The 22686-nt window shown below is 38.9% G+C and overlaps 1 protein-coding gene across 1 annotated transcript in view; it reads left to right on the top strand.

Moving 5' to 3' along the window:
* The window catches only part of ARFGEF3 (ARFGEF family member 3), a 183080-nt gene that overhangs the window by 59888 nt on the left and 100506 nt on the right, over positions 1-22686 (top strand). The window contains exons 5-6 of the mRNA XM_019648090.1: positions 12148-12216; positions 21858-21980. Of these exons, the coding sequence (XP_019503635.1) occupies positions 12148-12216; positions 21858-21980 (192 nt within the window). The remainder of the gene's footprint in view (positions 1-12147; positions 12217-21857; positions 21981-22686) is intronic.

Genomic DNA, 22686 nt, shown 5'->3' on the forward strand with positions numbered 1-22686 from the left:
GAGAGAGAGAGAGAGAGAGAGAGAGAGAGAGAGAGAGAGTGTGTGAGGGAGATTATAAATCAGGGGAAGGGAGAGAGAATGTCATTTATTGTTGAGGTATTTTTATATTTTATAACAAATGCCAACCAAATGTCTACAAAAAATACAAAAGTGAATGATTTATGGAAAAAGAGCTTACTACCTGTGGAGCTGGTAGACCTAAGCTTCAGGGTGTCCATTTGTAACTCCGGTCTTACAATGCCGGGGGAGGAGAGAGTGCTCCTTAAATTATGGACCAGCATTGCAATCAATCCATGGTTTGGTCTGGGAGTAAAAAACAGGCCAAATGGAAAGACCATTTCTAAATCCCCTCTCAATAATATTTTAATGGCAGAGTCTCATATGTGGGTTATTTATCCACATGGTTAGTTTTAATGTTCATATCTCTGGGTATTTGGTCTTCTAGCATACCTTATGGCAGGGATGATCATTAGTGAAGTTTGAGGGTGATATGGCTAAACTCTTTCCGTCTGATAACAAGGAGAAATTTCTTCTTAGTCTAAAGCTACTGAGACACATTAGAAGATTTGCAGTACTCTCTAGTATTAAAAACAATTCCAGTGTTTGACGAAAAATGTTTAATTTCAAAGGTACCATTGTTGGAGGTTGATCTGTCATGCTTACAAATGTATTATTTCTGTGGTTAATTCAGGGAACTGTCTAAAATATGTGATTCTGCTAGCAAATGGTTCTCAAACAGCCCTCCCTGTTCTTGCTGCTAAGACTGAAGGATGATAGTCCTTTTCTACTTTGTACACATATTGATGGAATTCTTACTAAGTCTTCTCCTATGCTTGTTTACCCTTTAGTGTGACTGCATTAGACAGGCAATAAAAATATATTAAAAAGTAAGAGGCAAATGTCAAAAACTTAGAAATGTGATTTTCCTTTAAATAGTTTATGCATTATTTTTTTGAGATGGAGATATTTTCACATTATCTATTAGTTTTTCAAGCACCAGAATTTCCATGTACCATGCCATCTGAATACATTTGAGAACAACTAAGCAGAAGTGTTTTAAGACATAATTTTTGTTAAGCAAGTGCAAATGCAGAGGCATTCAGTATTTACTGTGGATGTTTTAGAGTTCCTAGTAGAGTGGGGAGACCCTCCAATTTTTTCAATCATTTGTTCTGCAAACATTTATTTCATTGCTTCCTGTATGCCCGGCACTATGCTAGGCACAAAAGATCCTGTGATGAAGAAAACAAAACCAAGTGAAACAAAAACAGAATCTATGTCTGTTTGGAGGCTAGTGATGGAGATAGAAATCAATGAGATATGTAAGTACATAAAACTGGTAAATACAGTTACAGAAAAATCTAGGGAACTAAAAGCGTATTTATAATAGAGCCTGATGGAGGACAGATGAAGAAGATGACAGAGAAGGCTATTCTTAAGAAGGAACATTTAAAGCAAATACGATCTAAAGCATAAGAAAGAATCTTATGCTTTAGGCAGGAAGGATTAAAGTTGGGAAAAGGGAAGAAAGTGTAGCTGTACTAGTTAGGATTCATTTCAGCCTAAACAAGGCAGAAGTTTATTTTTCTTTTGCATAAACTTAGGTCAGCATTGGCTGAACCACATTGTCAGAGACCCTGGTTTCTTGGATTTTGTTTCTCCACTTGTCCACGATGGTGCTCCATCCTAAGTCAACATGTGCACGTTCCATCCAGCTGGCAGGAGGAAGGGGAGGGAAGACGCTTCTGCTTACATCCCATGGGCCAGAACTTGGTCATATGGCAACACTCAGTTGTAAGGAAGATCGGACCGTCTTTATTTTGGGCAGCCATGTGCCTATGGTTCTTTTCTTAAAAAAAGAAGGGGGGTAATGTTGAGAGACAGCTGGCAGTCTGCCACAATCACTTACTGCGCGAGAATCATAGTCTGGTTTATTTTCTCTCAGCTAGAAGCAGCTGGCACATTATTCCCTCTACCACCTCCTGCTCTTTTTTTACTGCACTTTTGTCAGAGGAAAGGGATGAAAGTGTGTTCAGAGAGGAGTGAGGTTACCCGAGACCCAGTGGACTACCTGCAATGGCCTGTTTGGGGAAACGGCACATTATAATCTCTCCAACTAGTTAGTCCTAGTCTCTTGATTTAGGCATGACTACAAAATTTCGCTAGGTAGTAAGTGAAAACTCATTACATATTGTTAGTACTGTTTTCATCCCTTTGGTGCCGGGCAGAGCATCTGGCTCATGGCTTCCTAATTGCTTTTTAATTTAGTTATTGACTAATGAAGAGGAGATGGCAACACGTGTGGTCGTTTTCAGTGGCCCACCAGGATAAACGACAAACAAAAGAAACTTAAGTTGTAATTATCGATAAAAATTTGTGTGAGTTCAGAATTGAGAAAGACCAACATGGATTTGTAGTTTCGAATTGAAATCACCTCATACATCATCAGATCCTTCTTTTTATAGGAAAATTAAAGTTGGAGTGGTTCAGTTACTTGGCTGGGCTTACACACTTATTGGTAGCAGAATTGCTTTTTCAACCTTTTATATTTTTCTGGAAAGGCTTTGTGGCAAAACTGGGCATTGATCTGGTCTTTGGATGTGTCTTTTTGGATAGGTAGGGAAGAAAACTTTCTAAACTTGTGTTTGAGTTAACTTGCAAGATCAATGTGAGTAATATGGCTTCTAGAAAATAATGAAACATAACGAGAGAATAGAAATGGCTTATAGTGGATAGGAATTCCTTGAGGAGCCTTTAAGTGGACCAGTGTGTCTACAAGAGTGGGAGAATGGTATGCTGTAACTGTCCTATGAAATAATCATTGGGCTGTACCATTTTTAAATTTCTTATTACCTTTTCTTCTTTTCAAAATATCTGGTAGCAAAGTGGTAAGAACACAACTTCTGGAGCTGGAATGCTTGGTGACCGTAGGAAAGTTACTTATCTGTGCCTCAGTTTTCTGATATGTAAGATGTAAATAACAATGATGCGTACCTCCTAGAGTTGTAGTGAGTCTTAAATGAGTTAATACTAATGAAGTGATGCATGGAATAGGATTGGTATTAGCTTTCATTTTTGTTGCAGTTATTAGAAAAGAGTATGTGTAGCATGATAATAAAGTGAATACCTTTGAACTCACTCAAATTATGAACTAAAACATTAGAAATACCATTGCTTTATGAGTTTCTTCATCTTATCTTTTTTTCTTCCTCTATACCCCCCTCTATACTACTTATAATGGAGTAATTTTCTTCGATAGTAATGGAAAAAAAGAGTGTGTGTTTTATCATATATATTTCTGATTCCTAAAAAAGGATCTCATTGTATTTACTACTATTGAATTGTAGCTTAAAAGAATTTTATCTACCCAGATATACTTAGGGTCCTAATTATTAGCCATGATTCCACAGTCTACAGAAAACATTCCCACTATTTATCTGTGCCAATGTTTCTTTTATGCTAGGCAGAATTTATATGATTTGGATATTCTAGAAGAGCTTTATAATTATTAAATGTTTAATATACAGAGAATCAAATTGGGTTTAGCCCGTTAAAAACTTTTATTTTGAGGGGCCTGATTGGTCATGTCTATAAGCATTGATTATAAAATTATCAAAAGCTTCATATATAGTATATTAGTAGAGACTATTATTTGAGATAAGGTGACCATTCTGGGGAGAGTCTGAGATGGAAAGAGAGAAGGAAGAAGTAAAGGTGCTATTAGGGACATATTGATGAAATTTACTTCTTAAAGATTCAGCTGTGAGATTAGATGAAAATAAATTTGTTACAGATTAAACTAGAAAAGATAATTCATTGAACTTTTAATTTTTGTTTCTTTTAGACTTTATTTTCATTGGCTTGTTCAGTGAATATATTTTTATTACCAACAATATACTACAAAACTTTATAGGATTAAAAGCAAAGCATTCAAAGACAAGGGGTTATAATCTAATAGGAAAGAGATAAAGATGTACATATTTACCATAATTCAAGGTAGTTGTATAATAATTCCATAATTCAAAGATGTGCACTTGTGCCATAATTCAAGGTAGCAGCAGAAGAGTTTAATGGGAAAATTCAGAAGGAACAACCATATTCAGCTGAGCAGATCAGCATTTCAAGGAGGGGATACTACCTGAGTTGGACTTTGAAACGTGTGTGAAATTTAGATAATTATATTGGGAAGGAGATCATTCTTGGTAGAGAAGAAAAGTCCTGGAGATGGAAAAACATGGTCTGTGAACTGGGATTAGTGAGGGATCGTGACCGATGAGCTTGGAGGGGAACTTGCAGCTAATTCTAGAGGGCCTGGTCACAGTAAGCAGGAAAGTGGCACGTCCAGAGCTGGGAGTTAGATGTTGAAGGTCGGGGGAAGAGGGAAGGGTTTTGCAGAACGGCCTGGAAATGAGCAGAAGCAAGTCGGAGGCACTGGTGAAATGACTTATTGTGAGAGTCTAAGCAAGAAATCCCGAGGACTTAAATCAGGAGGGTGACGTTAGGAAGGGTCCCCTGAAGCTGAGTGCGGAAAAGTATAGATGACAGCACTGAGCTTATCTGCAGAGAGAGAACAGGAGCAGCTTGTGACTGGCAGTGACATAGGTAGGCAGTGAGTAGGTGACAAAAGGGAAAATCCAAGATGATTGCAGGACTTGGAGCCAGTTTCTCACTGAATCAAGGGTCTTACGGGGCCAATTGAGGAGAGAGATAGTGTGAGTCCATATTGTCAGATATTAAAGAACTATAATATTTTAAAAGAATAATTTAAAGAAATAACAAGTAGTATAACATTACAGGATTTGCAAAATAGAAAAAAGTTAATTATAAAAATTATAAATCCCATCATCGTGACTGATTTTTGTGTATTTATTTCTAATCATATTTAGTATGTTCACTTCTAATCATATCTATTCATGGGTTTACAATTATATTCATTGTGTGTATATTATTTCTTGCTTTTTACTTTATATGATAAGTATTTCCCACTTGGCTATATTTACCCCTTGAAGTATAATTTTAATGGTTGCATAATTAAGAATTTTAGAGCAGAAAGAAGTGTTAGCTATTTATGATAGTCCCGGCTTAGTGAGGTTGATGTGATTTTCATGCAATTTAATATATTTGTTTGTGCTGTTGAGAAGCTGAAATTAAGGATTAAACTTGGGAGAAATTATGTCTCTAGTAATAGATTTGTGAGGCTTGTAGTTAGAGGTAAGAATCGTGAGAGTTTGCCAAGGGAGAGTTTCAAGCGAAAAATAAGGTTAAGAATAGTTTATCTGTTCAGGTGAATAGCCAAGTTCATTATAATTTAATATTTACATATTTTTTCTATAGATACCACTGGTATAGTATTTCTTAGAATTAGGTGCTAAGGGCACATCTGATCAATATCAATATCAAACTAATTACTTGGTGCCAACTGATAAAGGCCAGAGAAGAAGCTGAGACATGACCATAAATCAATGAGTAATTTGAAATGTTTTCCAAATTGGAAACTCAGGAACTCTACCAAAATTTTCTATTGACTAAAAATCTCTTTTAGAATAGCCATTTGCCAGAATTTGGGCAAGTTGAGGCAGGAAGTGATTTCTCTAATTACCTGTCACTAGAGCTTAAGCTAAGTCAATTTAAGTCCTAAGTGGTGGAAGCTTCACGCGATAAAATAATTTGATTCATTTTCTTTGGAGCAAAATAAAGATTGGGGTTGTAGCTCAACTACCTATTGTTACCTTCAGTCCAAGCTCTCTGAAGCATGGTGAAGGGTCAGTGGCTTACTCCAGATCGCCTCCGGAAGTGTTGGACTCTAGCTCTGAGGCTTTTGGACACAGAGTGATGTTGAGTTTCCCAGCTGTATCTACAAGGCACGTGGGGCATAAATGACCTGAAACACTGCTTCTCAACTTGGGACCATTTAGTCCCCCTGAGAACATTTGGCAATATCTGAAGACATTTTTGGTTGTCACAACTGGCAGAGGAAGTGCCACCGCCATCTAGAGGGTAGGGGCCAGAGATGCTGCTAAACGTCCTACAGTGCACAAGACAATCTCCCCCTTCCCCCCATCCCCCAAGTAAAGAATTATTTGACCCCAAATGTCTATAGCATTGAGGCTGAGAAGCTCTAACGGAAATAATGCTTATCTTGGGCATCCACATTGTAAAAATAGATGACATAAAAAATGTCCTCTGAAATTCTATATGTGTACTTTGGCACACCCCCACTCCCAATCTAAAAATATCCATTCTGCCATTCTGCTGTCTTCAGAAGACTGAGCCTGCTTTGTTGTTTGTACGCGAACCAAGAGAGAAAGAATCTGTTTCTACTTCATGGCCAAGGTACACTTTCAGCAGTTCACGCCATAAGGTGGCACGTGCAGACGTTGGGTATGCCCTGCACCCAGGAGATAAGGCATGTGGTATCTTAGTATTCAGCGTTTGTCACTAAATTTTCTGTCCTGTTTTTGTTTTTTTGCCAAATTTGACAGAGTTAGTAAAAGAACTGGAATGTTTCTAAAGGGAAGGAATTATGCAATTTTAATTTTATGAAGTTTCCAACCGATATGCATGAAATGCCAGAAAGAAATATGCATTAAGTAACAAAGCTAAACTTTCAGCCAGAACCAGAGCTGGGATTTGAAATATGCCTGGCATTAAGGATTTCAAGAGAGTAGACTGCTCGTTATCACTCACCGGGGAAGACAAGGCCTTCTGTGGGCTGTACTCAAATTTTTAGATACTTTTTTAAGCTCCAGCAGATTATTTTGTTTGGTTTGACTTATAAGTAGCATCTGGTATTTAGAAAAATGAAACTACAATCACCTCAAGAAGCACTCATGTGTAAGTTAATTTTAATAGTTTAAGAAAGAAGAAAAGAAAAATTCCTTGTTCATTCAATATGCCCCCATGTCCTCAATGTGCCTTAGGGTAGGTTGACGCCCTCAAATCAGCTTGCTTCTTAATGGAACCCTTGCCTTCTTCTCTGAGTTTGTTAATTACGTGTGTTACAACATATTACATTTAGAGTTCCATGCAAACAGCATTACGACTAATGCACTGTGACCCTGATAAGCTTTCCCAGAGTACAGTGCATTTTCCCAGTCATAATGATCCCTACAACATTGTAATCCCTTATTTTATGACTGTCTTCAAAACCAGATGTTAGCCCTGCAAGATCAGGGATCAAGGTGCCTTCTTTTGTTCACTACTATATGCCCAACACCTAGTACGAAATCTGACCCCTTGGTAACCAACACCTCACTAAACCTTTGTTGAATAAATGCCTGGAAGCCTGAGTAATGCAGCACACAGGTAGATGTAAAGTGGACATGCAGTTGCTATCTAGTAAGTTCAAGAATCACTTCTAGACTGTCTGGAAATGGTCCTGCTGAGGACTCATTTGGAACATTGGCGGAAATGAGGTCTTTGAATCACAAATCCTAGTCAAGTTACCATTTACTGTGTTAAGTGCCAAAGACAGGCTCTCAGCAGAGCCTAGCAGGAGATTTCAGGTGGGGGAGTGTTCCATAAATCTTATGAGAGATACACTCTGGTTAGCAGAGCTGGTTTTCCCCATGTCTAGAGTGAGGTCCGGCCAGATGGTTGAACATCCTGAAAGAAGGCTTACTAAATTTTGATTGCCCTAATCAGGCCATCTGAAATTCCAATTGCCTTATGTCATTACAAAAATTGCCTTTAGCCAATCACACCACCTGAATCTGACATTCAGACTTGCAGGACAATTTTCTTCCACATATTATCTACACGTGTTACAACAATGACGAGGCACATAGGTGTACAGTCCCACTGATAATCTGTGAGGTTGATCACTCATGTGGACAGGGCATAGGAGGAACTGAGCCTGGGCCAGGACTCAACCATGCCTCCCAGCACCTAGCAGGGTGCTGTAAACATGGAGGGTATCAGAAAGTCAGACCTTAGTACTAAGAAGATTATAAATCTAATGAGGGTGGAGAGGGCACACAGATTTAAGTAGTTTATCTAAACAGTTCCAAATAAATGCTGTAGAATAAGCCTCTTGCATTTTTTGCTCATTCTGTGATTGTCACATTTATAGCAGTTATATCTGTATTATGCATTTTGAACAAGATATGTCATTGCTCTCCAAAATATCTTACTTTATTAATATCTAATACATATAAAGCTCCATGAAACATATGGGAATAGGGGAGAGAGGAGCGATTTCAGCCAGATTGACTGGAGTTAGGAAGTAGGTGGGAGAACAGTGATAGGATGATACCCAGGTTTCACATACGTACAGGTGACCCCTGCCTTCTACTTTGGGAATTCCTTGCATCCCTTTGCCAAATGGACCCACTAATTCATTGTCACTGGAATGACTAGAATCTGTCTTTAACTTCATCAACATCTTATTAAGTGTGTGCTTTTTTACTCTGATTTCCAATTTCTTTAGTATATCTAGTTTTCACTGTGATTTATTGACCAGCCCTAAAATAATATGTGCAAAGCACTTAGCATAGGGCATTTAAATTGATGTGCAGTAAGGTTCCATCCTGCTTTCTATAATAGCATCATCTCTAGTCTCTACCTTCACACTCCATGCCTTTACTCATGACATTTCATTTGTTGGTACATATTTCTCTCCCTTTTCTCTTCTGTATCAGTGCTTTGCTCGTATCACATCTAATCTGTGAAGTCTCTCTTCTCCAAAGTTATGATGTCTTCAAAGTTATTATATACAGTAATTTCCCCTTCCTTATACATGGAGAATATGTTCCAAGACCCCCGGTGGATGCCTGAAACCTCAGAGAGTACCAAACCCTATATATATTATGTTTTTTTCCTATACATATATACCTTTCCACTTAAATGAAGCACTTTATGGCTTCTCTTTGGCATATCCAAATGGCCAGAAACTTATCCCTTCTGCCAGTTCTTTAAAAAAATCAGTTTCATTTCTCTTTTTCCAGTCTTTTTTTTCCATTCAGCGTTTCTATACACAGTTTAAATTGAGAGGTTGCTGTTTGCACATAGTAGCTAGTCAATTACTTTTTTAATAATTGGGGTTTTTGTAGCCTTTGAGTTTTCCCTCTGCATGGAAGACTTTGTGCTTATTTTCTCTATCCTCTTAGCTCATTTATGGAGGCAGTGCCAGCAAGCTCGATTGCAAGATGCTGCCTCTCCATCAATCAAGTTCCTGCTATTTGGTGATAATATAGTCAATATGCTTTCATGGCCCTGTCAGGGGTGTATTTTTAATGGAATTGCCCTCGATATTTAAGTACTCCTGTTTTCCTTGAGGACAACATGCTCAGAATATAAATTTAAACTTTTTGCCCCTCATTATGCAATGGAATTCAGACACTTTAAATTAATTTGCTGCCACCCTAAGTTTTCTACTCCCAGTCTGTGTTTTAATGCAGTGAATGAATGCTTGCTAGGCATTGGGCACATGAACTGCTTCTCCAGCTATCATTTTTAATAAGTCATTTCTATCTGCTGCATCGTCTTTGCTAGACACCGTGTGCCCTTTCTAAGCTCGCATCTTGTGAGTCATGAGGGGCCCATGGGTACTGTCAGCCCTGTAATTAAAACCTGCTGTGCTTCCAACACAGCAACCTGTATATGAGCTTAAGTAGCTAGCTTCATTAATGTGCTTCATTTTCCTTTCATTATGTTTGTTGTTCTTAGCTTTTGCATATAGCTCATGAGTCTTTGGATATTGGTGGCCAGATACTAGGTGTGGAGAGCCTTCCTTAAAAAACCTTTTGGACCCGATCAGCATTGGCGGGCTGTAGGGATCCTGTTTCCTGCAGATTCTTGCCGCAAGGCCTCCCTGTACGCTTTCTGGCTTCCCTGTGGCAGAGGGAGTTGAGCCTGCCCTGTTCTCCTGAGACCCTTGATTACCAAATACCACCAACTCAACCTCCTTCACAAAGATTTCACCTTAGGCACTGTTCTCACTTCTTCCAGCCACTCCTCGCGGAAAACTGGGTTGGGTTTTTGAAAACTTCTTTCCAAACCTGGTCTTGTGTACTTTGTATGAATGCAAGCAGTGAAGAAAGGCAGAAAGTTGATCGTTAATCCTATAAGCAATGTTATTAATTATCCAGTTCAGACAAGTATTTGCCATCATTATTTTCATATTGTAAGTAATTGCCAGTTGCCAGTCTTTATTGTGGATACTTAAAAACTAAGAGCCCAGATGGACCAATTCACGGCTCTACCTCCACAGACCACCACCACCGCCAGCCATTTTCTCATACCCTCCCACCTGTCTGCCATGAAACATGGTGGGGGAAAAACAAAAACAAAAAAAACACAAGAAAGAGAAGCTGTGCAAGGTAGCAAAAAGTCAAAGTAAGAAAGCATCACACGAGAAAGCCGTGAGGGCCTTTCAGATGCTCAATGGATGGTATAGTCTAATGGGAAGATTATAAATAAGTAAATAAGCCAGCTTATGAGACTGATGTGTGCTCTGAAGTAAATGAAACAAGGCGTTGTGATAGAGGCCATTTTAGAGAGGGTGATCAGTGAAAGTGGCCTCTCTGAGGGGGTGACATTTCAGTTGAGACCTGAAAGAAGCCAACCAAGTGAGTGACATGAGAAACAAGCATAGAAGAAGCCAAGGAAGAAGGGTTTCAGAGGCAAAGGCGCCACCAAGTACAGAGGTATTAGACGTTGTAACCTTTCCCCAGGCCAGATAGGTCCTGGTGGCACTACTATCCTCAGCTTTCATCCCTTCTTGCATATCAGACCTTGACCCTGAAAAGAGAGTAATTAAACAAAAGAAAGCCATTCTCATGAGGCCATGGGGCAGTTGCTCCCATAATCCCTCTCTCCTATATCCAGCATGGCATTGAGATGATTTTTATCAGGAATTAACTTTTGAATATCAGGCAGTTTAAGGATCAAAAAACTGAGGAGCAGACCCACAATTAACTTATCTAACCTTGTGACTAAATTGGCAAAAATCTCTTTTTCCTTCTTTAATTACATATGTATTTGGTTTCTCCAAAGGGGAGACTATTCCTAGGACTGGCCTAGCTGGTGACTGAGACTGAGAGATTAGGAGAGATTCTTTGTGCCATTGAACACTTGCACTTTTGGGGGCTGATTAGGTGTATATCCTGGATTAGGTAAATTTGCTAGGCTTGAGTGCTGTTTCATGAACTGGGCAGAACCAGATAAGAAACATCCTCAGACACTGACAGGCCAAACTGCAGGCAGGGCATAGTTGTTGGGTTTGGGATAAAGGAGCAGACTCAGCACTTTTACGTCTCAGCCTATCAGCGTGCAAAGTCACAGCGTCAGAAGCCAAATGGACACGAGAGAGTCTGGCATCTTATCTCCAAAATTAGAAGCAAATCTTAAAATGCCACAGGCTTTTATCCATCTGTTATCTTTAATAGCTCTACAAGTAGAAAGTGAAATGTCTAATGGTAGTTAAAGATCTTTCAAATGTCATCGACTCACTGTCTATATATCTTGGAGAATAAGGGAAACCTGGGACTAATAAATACATCCTGGGCAGCATTCTGTGGAAAATTACAGGAAGGAAGAGGAAAATGCCCGTTAAGGAATTTGTAATCTCATGTGGATTTGGGGAGGGGACAAGAACAGAAAAGTACAGTGATGCCTGGGTCTACCAAAAGGTAGAGACAATATTTCGTAGTGGTTCAGGGCATGGAGTCAGATTTCTTGGGTTCAAATCTCAGCTCCACAAGTTATTGCCTGAGTGATCTGGGGTATCTTCTTTAATGGTTCTGAGCATCAGTTTCCTTATCAGTAAAATAAGGACAATAATAATGACACCTACTAAAAAATATCAATCTAGATAATTCGTGTACAGTGCCTAGCACTGAGCCTGCCGTTTGGTTTTTGTTATTATTGGACAGATATCCTGGAGTTGGTGAGGATGAGTCTTGCAGTGGCCCTTCCCTGGGGGGCGAGGGTAGCAGCCTTTACTTTTTAAAGTATTCGTCACCATTTTATTGGACCATGGGTGGCCACTAATTCGAGAGCAGTGGCTGGGACAGAAACACATTAGATGAAGCACAGAACAAAGGAGTCATAAACAGGACGGCACAAAGGGCATGTGGAATAAAAATTGCTTTCTAATTCTTTAACCCCTCCTCTCTTCCTTCCTCCTTCCCTTCCTGATTGGTAAAGGTTTTACTCTGCATAACCTACACCCCGACCTTTGACCTGAATGGGAGTGCAGTGCTGAAGATCGCGGAGGTGAGTGCTCGCTGCTCCCCCAGCCCTCCAGCGCTGCTTGCTCACAGCTGCTTTCCTCCATCTGGGATTGATATTAGGGTGGAGCTGAGCCCAGCAGTGGGGCGAGCCCTTCTCTGATCATGACTGTGGGGAGTTTCCATTAAGGACTGGATCTGTGGGGAGCAACCTCTGGGGTCCACTGTCCTAAGTCATGGTGCTCTGCATGCTTTGGTTTGCTTAATTTGAGGCTTTAGCCATGCAAATAACAGTACTGGTTCTCCCAACTCTTAGGTTTGGCCACACTTAGGTATTACTTTCTTTGTGTGTTTTTCCTAAGATGAATTGAAAGGCATTTGAATTAAAAAAAAAAAGGTTTTTAAGAAACCAAGCATGATATTTAAAGAGATGTTTATTGATTGAAGTCCATCTCCGTCTCCTAAACCCTGATGAATGTGTTTTGTAGCTGTCACTGGAAAGCCTTCTCTTTTCCATCTCTATTGCAGCCTAGAGTAATAAGTACCTTCCAGCACCCCCAAGAGTATGTCCCACAGAATACTTGGCTTCTTGACTGTCTGGCATATGCCTTTGGCTTTTGGAAATATTATCATTCCAAAGCTGTACTTCAATATGCTTAGAATAGTTTTCCTTCCATTTCTTGCAAAGAAAATCTTCAGGATTTGTATGTTTTGACAAATGTACACGTTTAGACCTTAAAGAGGCAATGATACTCTGAATTCTGAAATAATGGAGAAAAAGAAAGCCAAGTAGTGCTCATGGGTATTTGTTTTTACAGTAAAGATTACCATTTACTGAGTATACCAGGTGGAAGCTAAGTACTTTGGGCACTTTTTTCTTCATTTTTCTCATCATTATCAAGGTACAATTGACAAATAAATGTTGCATATATTTAAGCTGTACAACTCAATGTTTTGATATATGTATACATTATGAAATAATCACCACAATCAAAGTAATTAACATATCCATTGTCTCACATAGGTATTTATATTGGCCAATACAGGCTTTTACAGTATTGTGTGCCATTAAAGGCTGAAAATTAAGGGAAAATTATTTTTGAGCACACAGAACAGTTTTTATGTTTCTATCAAAATAAAAAGGAGCAATTAGTTGACCTCTTATTACAATATAAATCAATTCTCAAATCTGTATTTATATAGGTAAAAAGAACATTTTTCTTTAACACATATATGTTTTACTCTATGTAAGTAAAAAAATAGCATAGCTATCAGTATTTTTAAATTGAATTTTAAGAGATACCTGTGAGTGCTCTTATTATTTTCAGGTTCACTTTTTTTGATTGTGGTAGAACACTTAACATGAGATCTACCCTCTTAACAAAATTTTAAGTGTGCAATGCAGTAATGTTAACTGTACATAGGCACAATGTTGTAGAACAGATCTCTAGAACTTACTCATCTTGCATAACTGAAACTTTATACCTGTTGAATAATACCCATTTCCCCCTCCTTCCAGCCCCTGGCAACCACCATTCTACTCTGTTTCTCAGAATTTGACTATTTTAGATACCCCTGTTACTTTTAAAATGGCATATGTAATTTCTGATCAGAGCAAGAAATAGAGTTGGCATGTAAGAGGCCTGTTGCCATGTGAAGGACAAGAAGCGTCACACAGTGTGTCACTGCCCAGCTGGTCCCCCTGCCAATGGAGCTGGGGGGGTAGGGGGTTGGGTTGGGGGAAGGGCACAGGTTGTTGCAGGACCCTCAGGAGAGGGGGGAGGCCTCCAGGGATTCCAAGCTGCCCCTCCAAAGGAGGACTAGGTTGCTTTTATCATTCTCAGGGAACCAGTTTTTAAATCTGAAAGATTCAGGTGTAATTCCTAAACTGCCATGGACCACCTAAGTCAGAGTAAAGACTCAGCAATCCTGACCAGATAGGATGAAACAGCAAAACACTGTGGTCTCTACCAAAACCTATAAAGGAAAAGCAAAGCTTTTTTTTAAAGAAAATCTCAGCCCAAGACCGATGCACAGATAAAGGCATTGGGCTTAGTGGTAAAAGCAGGGGCTCTGGAGTCCCACTGTTTAGATGTAAATCTGGCTCTGCCACCTTCCAGCCATGTTGCCTTAGGCAACCCCTGGGCTTCCTGCTTGTTCTCTGGAAAAGCAATGCTATCTTGTAGTGCGGTTGTGCCAATTAGACAAGAAAAATAGAATCCGTGTAAAAAGCTTTCTGTGCAGGTGCAGCCACGTAGTAAATACTTGGCCGATGTTAACTACGGTTGTTATGGAGCTATAGTGACGATGGTGTCCCCGTTACCACTACATGATGTTAATCTGGCCAGGACCCTGGAAGGATGGGGCACCGATTGGGGCAGCTTCCTGAGAGTGTGTAACAAGCTCTCTCCCTCTTCTTGTGCCACCTACAGCCCTCTGAGATCCCCTAGTTGGAAAAGAGTTCCCAGCAGAATGTCATTGTGCAGGTAATTAAGCAGGGGTCAGATCATCTCCACATTTTCTCCTTCCCATTTGTGAGTTCTTGATATATTAATATATCAAACGTATTTCTTAACAGTTGCTTTAACAGTTGATTCTGCTACAGAGCTATCTATCCCATTGTCCCTTCAGAGTATATGTGTTTTCACCAATAAGAGAGTGTCTGCCTTTAAAAAAAAGAGGAAATGTCCCCCACTCAATCCATATTATGTAACCTAGCATAAGATGAGCATAGAGTAGATCTATTTATATGAAGAGTATAGCAACTTATAAATGTAAGCATATGGTTCAGTAATTATGACTATTAGATTATTAAATGAATAATGTGTAGGTAATCAGAGAAATGATAATAATAGAATCATCTGAAATCATTGTTTATTTCAGATACACGAATAGGAGTAAACATCTTTCTTACAGGCCTTCATTTTATATTTCCTCGAATTTGCAACATAGCTTATATAGCCTTTCAGTTTTCACCATAGAAGTCACTTAAGAAATGCTTTTTTCATCACCAAAAAGAAGGAACTACAAAAGAGAGCTATAATACCACAGGATATAATGGTATTCCGCAGCCTTACTGAAACCCAGTGATTTTGCAGGCTCTCAAGTGCTTTTCACCTGCTAATTTAGCCTTTGAAAATCTGCCTCTCTATTTTTAAAGCAGGACATTTCAGCCTAAAACTACCACTTAGCTCCAGGAAGCTTTCTTGGTTGTATCTCTGAACTTTTTATAAAGATAAGTCTTCAACTTAAAGAAAAAAAAAATGACCTTTTCTCCTATTGTCACTTTTGATATCGCAAGGAAAACAAGTTACAAAAAACGCCTTTAATCAAACTGTCTAAAACTGCTGTGGAAGTGTTGGGAAAGAATCCAGATGTTCTCTTCTTTCATACTCCGGTCTACACTGACTGTTACTCAAGGATAGTGCTTACCCTGAAACCTGTTGATCAGGAAATGGAATGTGTACTTAAGTATGAAAAATGAGGCTACTTCCCCCAAGGTACTGCTGGAACTATATAAAAGGATCATTAAGCATTTAAAATGTAAATAAGAGGGCAGCCTTTGTTTGTGTATCTAACTTAGCTCGCTTAATTAAACTGCAATAATGAAAGTTTTTCAGTACAGCTGTCCTCCATGATACAGGAGGAATAAGAAATATCACCAAATTTAGAAATGGACAAGTATGACATATCCAACATGGGTTTTCTTTTCAATTTTATGAATTACCATTACTAAAACTCCATATGGATACATAATTCTTCTTTTCATTGGTTGAAAGCTGGGCCTAAGATTTCTCAACCTTTGATGCCCAAGTTAGCAGATATGTTGAGTTTTCTAAGGTTAGTTACCTTAATACAGGAAAAGCTGTGGGAATAAAAATTGCCAAGGTCTCGGGGATAAGGAAGAGGTGATTCCATAGCCAGAAGCTCTAGGAATATTAATTTGAAGATTGTTAATTATGTTGTTCCGTTGGAAAGACTTGGGGCATATTCTCATGCCTGCTGAGGCTCCTTCATAAAATTTTCTTAAAGTGAGAAAGCCCAGTTCATAAACGTGTATCTTCTGGTTTGATTTTACTGATTCATGGGAAAGTTCTAGTCTTTGATCCTTTAGCATGCTGTCAGGTTGAAGCAAAGTCTCTCTCAAAGACCATTGATTTACTCTTTAAGATCCTTACTTTCAGGGACCTTCCTCTGTTCATTTCATCTATCAATTTATCCCTCAATTTCCAAAACAAAAAATAATAGTAGCTACTAGTAGTTGAGTCCCTAAGGCATGACAATAAGTAGCATTTTACACACATTGTCTTTTAAGCTTTATCACAGCCAAGGTAGAGAAAGAGTCCCAAGAAAAGGGAGGTTGATTTAACCACATTTCTATAGTTAGACATTCAAATCCAAACTTTTGATATTTCAAATATGTGCTGTTGACCACTATGCTGTATTGCTTCCTGGTAATCTCCATCTTAGAAAATGGCAGTAGAATCTTGCCATAATAATATCGGCAACCCACTAAAAATCTTAGAAGTCTTATCTACCTTGGACCTTTAACAGACATTTAGTTAGATAATGGCTGTATGGTGTTTTTACATGTGAAGTAGAAGTATTGATGAATTTCACTTTTTTTTGTGACCATATGTTCAGGTGACCATTAGGCATCTACCACTTTCTTGGGTATCTTTACATATTGATACTCAGTTTATCTTTTCTGAGCATTATGTTACCAACACAGGATCTAGAGTTTAGTTTAGCTCCACTTTTCCTTCTGGAAACCCTTCCATTTCTCCGCTGTGGGCCAGTCTTCTTTTACTGTCTCTCGTTTGACTTCTCTGAGGTGCCTGTTCTTTGGCTACTCAGTACCAGGTGACTTTGAGCAAACTAGTCCTTTTGCAAGGAATTTCCACATTTCCCTTTAGCCTCTGACTTGTATGGCTCTTGAAGAATTTATTTGGAATTAGGAGACACATAGAGCAATGTAGAGATTCTCTCTACTTCACTTTGGGCTGGGTCAGAGGGCAGAGACTAGAGTTCAGTAGGCCCTGTGTAGACCAAACAGAAGGCTTTGCCTGAGTAGGTGCAGGAATTGATGGATTGAGGTGTCTGAATCCATTTTAATAGTCAGCTAAGCCAAGAAAAATATGGAGGAAGAAGAGGGAAGGGACAATCAGAGTGCTATGTATTCCTTGGCACTTTAATTTTTTTTTTAAGGTTTTATTGGGAAATTGGGGAAGGGGAACAGACAAATTGCTGTCCTTTTGTTCTTCAGTCTAGTTGTGGAGGACGTGGCTTCACTGGCCCATGTTGGTATTATTGCGCTCTTCCCGGGTGAGGCAATCGGTCACCGGCCACTGGCCAGCCGCTCATGGAAGCTCATGAAAGCTCATGCCCGCTGCCGGCCAGCCCCACTGCAGCCTACGCCGTCGCCGGCGACTCAGGACAGCCCAGCTCCAGGTCGAGCTGTTGTTCACCATCTCGGCTATAGAGGGCGCAGCGTCACTGGCCCTCATGTGGGATCCAAACTGGGGCCCTGCTGCTCAGAGCTGGCATCCCAAGCCAACTCCTAACCAACTGCACCACTAGACCAGCCCTCCTTGGCACTTTAAGAATTTCCTTTTAAGTTGAGATCCAAAAGAAAACCCAGCAAATTTCTCTACCCACTCATGGTGATCAGACTTACTTATACACATGTGTCAAAGGAATAATAAAACAAATTCAGTTCACCCTGTGTGCACGCGTGCGCGCATGTGTGTTTGCATCAACAAGACCCATTTGATGAGGTGCCTCCTGTCACATACTCACCTGTTGCTGCTGTTCACCTGGAAGCAGCCTGGCCACTGAGCTGTCATCATGATTCAACATAGAGTTTAGACCTGTAATGTTAATCAGAATTTTCTTTGGTTCTAATGTGATCAACAAGCATTCATAGTCTTCCCTATATAAAAGATAGTTCTGTTTTCTTGTAGCTTAATCTCTGATCCTTTCTATTTTTTTATTGCCATAAAAATTTCCCAAGTGGAAACATACTAGCTCTTCTCTTTATGGGCCTTGTTACTGAATAGCATGCACTGTTTTGACAAAGCTGCGCCACTAACCCCATTCAGATAGGAAAGAGCAGGTAAGTGCACAGTTCAACAAAGTGAAGGTCATACATACTTTGCAAAGCTAAGCAAATTTCTATTGTGAAGCGTCTTCAAAATTCATCACTCTGGCCAATATTGCACACCTGCTACATTCCACTATACTGCTTCATATTTAATATAATGGTTCCACCCTGGGTTTAACCTAGTACTGTTATTTATCAGTCTACTTGCTCAATGATCTGAAACTTTGATTGCTACGTATGGCTTGCAGACTTGTATTTTTGTTTTATTTTGTTCTTTTTCCACCTGCTGCTGTTGGGGTTTGTTTTGCTTCACTAACAATTTCTGTTTTTGCCCTCAGTTGTGTTTAGCATGCCGTAAAGCTGGATGTCCACAAATGCATGAAATGATCAAAATGTCCATTACGAAACTCCTCACTGCCCTGTGTCTTCGTGTGTTCCCTGGCGATCAGGGGCCTGTGGCTTTTCACAAGGTATTTGATTTGGTCCTTTGAGCCTCTGGCAGAGGTGCAGGACTGAGGCTTTTCAAGTATCAATTCTACACTACGAAAGCAGAGGGCATGGAAGGTAGAAGCGACATTGGAGATACAAAAAGAAGAAATCGTGAGCCCTTTCCCAGAAACTCAGCCTGCTTATGGACTTGGTATTCTCTTAGCTTCTCAATTCAATGTGCTCCTTTTAACACTGCCCCAAAGTAGAAAAAGAAAAACATTCACAAAGTGAAAAATCATTGGTCTTTAAGACAGTGGTCAGGTTTATCATGGAAACCCTCATTCTGGGAACCATACCGTTTTACCAATTCATTATTATTTTAGCAAGTGTAAGAAACTTCTTCAGAAGATGTCAGGATAGCTGAGAAGCACTTCTTTCTGGGTACCTAAAGATAGCAATATTGTCAGGTACATGCTCATTTTTATATTTAAAACGAGACCCTTTTGTCACATGCAGTATTTATATTCCCAACTTTGGCAGAATGAGCTTCTTAGATTAATCCTTTTTTTAAAAAAAGGACTAAACATGCTTACCTTGTCCCTTAAGCAAATACCTCCTGCAATAAGCCATTTCCACTGTTATACCTCTAAACAATAAAAGCGGTGCTGATATTAAAAGTCAGATAGATTTGGTTTGGGAAGTTTTTGCCTGTACACAGCACTGTGTCTGTTACTTAAAATCTAGTTCCTCACATGTGCTCTCTTTCATGGGTCTACAGTGACTGATATAATTTTTTAAGGAAGGTTTTATAGTGGGTATGGCTCTTAGTATTCAGCAGAATTGTGTTTATATTCAAGTGTGTAGTTCAGCTCTCAAAATAGCTACTCTTTCATCTTTAATGCTTCTAAGACTTCACATTCCTTGTTAAATTTAAACTTGTGGATCTCAAAGATCAGCGGTTATGAAGATTTCTTGGGAGAATGTAAGATTTAAAGAAAACTTAAATTCTGAGGTATAAATAGCACTAGAGTGCCTAATTACACTGTAGAGAATTTGGTTTCATCAAAGTGAAACACCCCACTCATTTAGATGTATTTTCAAGGCTTATGAACCATTTTATCACATGCAAAAGTAAAGGTCTTTCAGGATTAAAACTCCTTTTTTTCTAAGTATTTTTAGATTGTACCTTCAAGTATATTACAAATCCATGATCATTTGCAAAAATGAATTTAAAGTTAACATGCCCTAAATGGTAGTTTGAAAAATAAATATTTTGCAATTTGCTCTTTTTTTTTTTTCACTTAAAATGAATTAATCTAGGCCAACTTCCAAACACACTTTTGAGGGTTAAATGCTCATTTGGAATATTAAGCATTCAATAGGAGATATATTAAACTGTAAGAAAATATTTACTTTTACCTAGCTAATTTTACCAAAAAGGTTATCATAGAGAGGCCTGGCAGAAAACTCTAGCATACACAGTAGCAACAACAAAGGTGAACATTTAATCTCTCTCCCATCTCAGATATCGTAAAATTAAATTTGCCATTTAGGTGAGAATCCAGTGTTTTCATTATAGATAACCCTGGAGTTATTCCTAGAAAAATAATTTAGGTACATTAAATACCTTCGTTTTCTTTTTGTGGGTCTAAATATGCTTGGTAAAATGGAAAGGATAAACTTTATGGAGAGAAAAAAGTGGACAAATTTAAAGCATGCATTTATTGTTACGCCCATCCCTATATCTTCCAAAGGAATTAGAGGCAATAAAATCTGAAAATTCATGACATTTAACATCACCATCTTCCAATGTGGGATTTTTTTTTCAAAATGGAATCTCTCCATGTTGCAGCCATGGGGTTCAGCTGGATCTTCAGACTCACAAGACTGAAGTAGGCCACAACTGGCATTATATTCCCTCAGCAGGGTATGGAACAGGGGACAGACGCAGGGCAATGGCAGGCATTTATCTTTCACACGGGTCCTCACAGCAGTCTAGAGGCTAGTCTCTGGCTGTCAGGTGTCAGTTTAGGAGCAAGATGAGAGCCACCTCAGTGGGTTCAGTCACCTTGGCTTAGGAGCCCCATGTTTCAATTATAGTAGAACCTTGAACAATATGGGAATTAGAGGCACTGCCCACCCACACAATTAAAAATCCACATGTAACTTTTGACTCCCTCCAGGCTTAACTACTAATTAGCCAACTATTGACTGGAAGCCTCACCAATAACATAAACAGTCAATTAACACATATTTTGTATATGGATTATATACTGTATTCTTACAATAAAGTACAGTCGAGAAAAGAAAATGTTAAGAAAAATCATAAGGAAGAGAAAATGCATTTATAATACTGTACCGTATTTATCAATACCATAAATTTGAAAAAAATCCACATTGAAGTGGACCCAGGCAGTTCAAACCCATGTTGTTCAAGGGTCAACTGCATATAGGAACCAATATTTCTATAACTTCATGAGTACAGTTTGCAGAGTTCCCTCCAAGGACATGATCAATGAGAACAGTCACCCAGGGAAGCTCAAAGCTGTGACTTCCTACCAGGTTTTTATAGTTCCTTCCCAGTTTTCCCAATTCAGATGCAGCTTAGTAATCAGGGACATTTTACCATAAGCCTCGCTGCCTAGTAACACAGCTGACGTCCACTTTTATCAAGTTTTTTTTATCAAGTTTCCAGCAGAACACAGCAAGAGAGGGTTAATCCCAGGTCAAACTTGTTTATAGAACAGGAGAAAGGGTTTCATTAATGCTTTCCCCACACTTCATAACTCAGGAGTTAGTAAATCTGTTTCTATTTTGCCACAGAGGGAGCTTTTCTCATTAATTCCCACCTGCCTGAGTTTATTCTAGATAGAATTATTTGGCATATCTGAAAATCACTAATTTGTATTCTCCTATAATACTCAGAAGAATGAGCTTCTAAGAGTGATCAACTTTATGGAACTATTAAAGCTTGAAAACAAATGCTTAAAAACAAGGTCTTGGGGAGTTTAAATATTTTAGGACGCTTTGATAACTAGTCCTAAATCAGGCTGACTTTCTATTTAAGAGGGGCTTAATATCCTCTCAATTCCAAAGCATGATGGTAATGAACTGATACCTACAGAGCGTGTATGTTGCTCTTATTTCTTTACCAGGTGTGTATTGAGACATACATGTGTAGCTGTCACCAGCGTAGTATAAACACGGCTGTGCGGGCAACTCTCAGTCAGATGCTGAGTGACTTGACCTTACAGTTACGTCAAAGGCAGGAGAATACGGTGAGCCTTGCGTTATCGACGTGTTCACCCTAGTCTTGCCCATGTCTCGGTGTAACTGCATGCTGTGTGTCCCACATCCTACATGCCCTCCACCCCCACCCCTGCGCACCCCCACCCTTGCCAGGACTGTTTCTACTGAAACAATAGGAAGGCTGGCTTGGTTTGGAAGGACATTTATTTATATAAATTAAGCTCTTTAAATATGTATGTGCCCATTTCACTCTAAAGCTTTGAGAGTTGTTTTTCCTTGCTGTTTCTGTCATTTCTATAGGTCATTATTTTAAAATTCACCTTTTAAAAATCATTCCTTTAAAACTTCTCAGATTGAAAAATTTTATATTAAAGTATTGTGACATATTAACAAATACCAGAAGTAAATACAAAATTAATAACAGTTAATTACATGCTTTGAGGTTTGACGTATGTGTTTCTCTTTGTTAACTAAAAGGTTGTGGCAGAAGGTCTCCTTAACCTGGGTAGAGCTGGGTTTGTCTTCTTTCTACCATCAAAGCCTCCTGGACCTTTTTGCTCTAAACTTGAACAGATTGTCTAAAATGAGCGATCCTGGGAAAATGTAAATGTAATTGGCTTCTTGTATACATTATCATCTGGAATTGTAAATGAGGAGAAGGTTTCTTTTCAAAATTAGTGTTGTTTTTTTTTAAAGAAATCTACCTCTGTAAGAATTCAGTTGAAAATTCTTTTA

Source organism: Hipposideros armiger, unplaced genomic scaffold (genome assembly GCF_001890085.2).
Source record: "Hipposideros armiger isolate ML-2016 unplaced genomic scaffold, ASM189008v1 scaffold_120, whole genome shotgun sequence".
Lineage (NCBI taxonomy): Eukaryota > Metazoa > Chordata > Mammalia > Chiroptera > Hipposideridae > Hipposideros > Hipposideros armiger.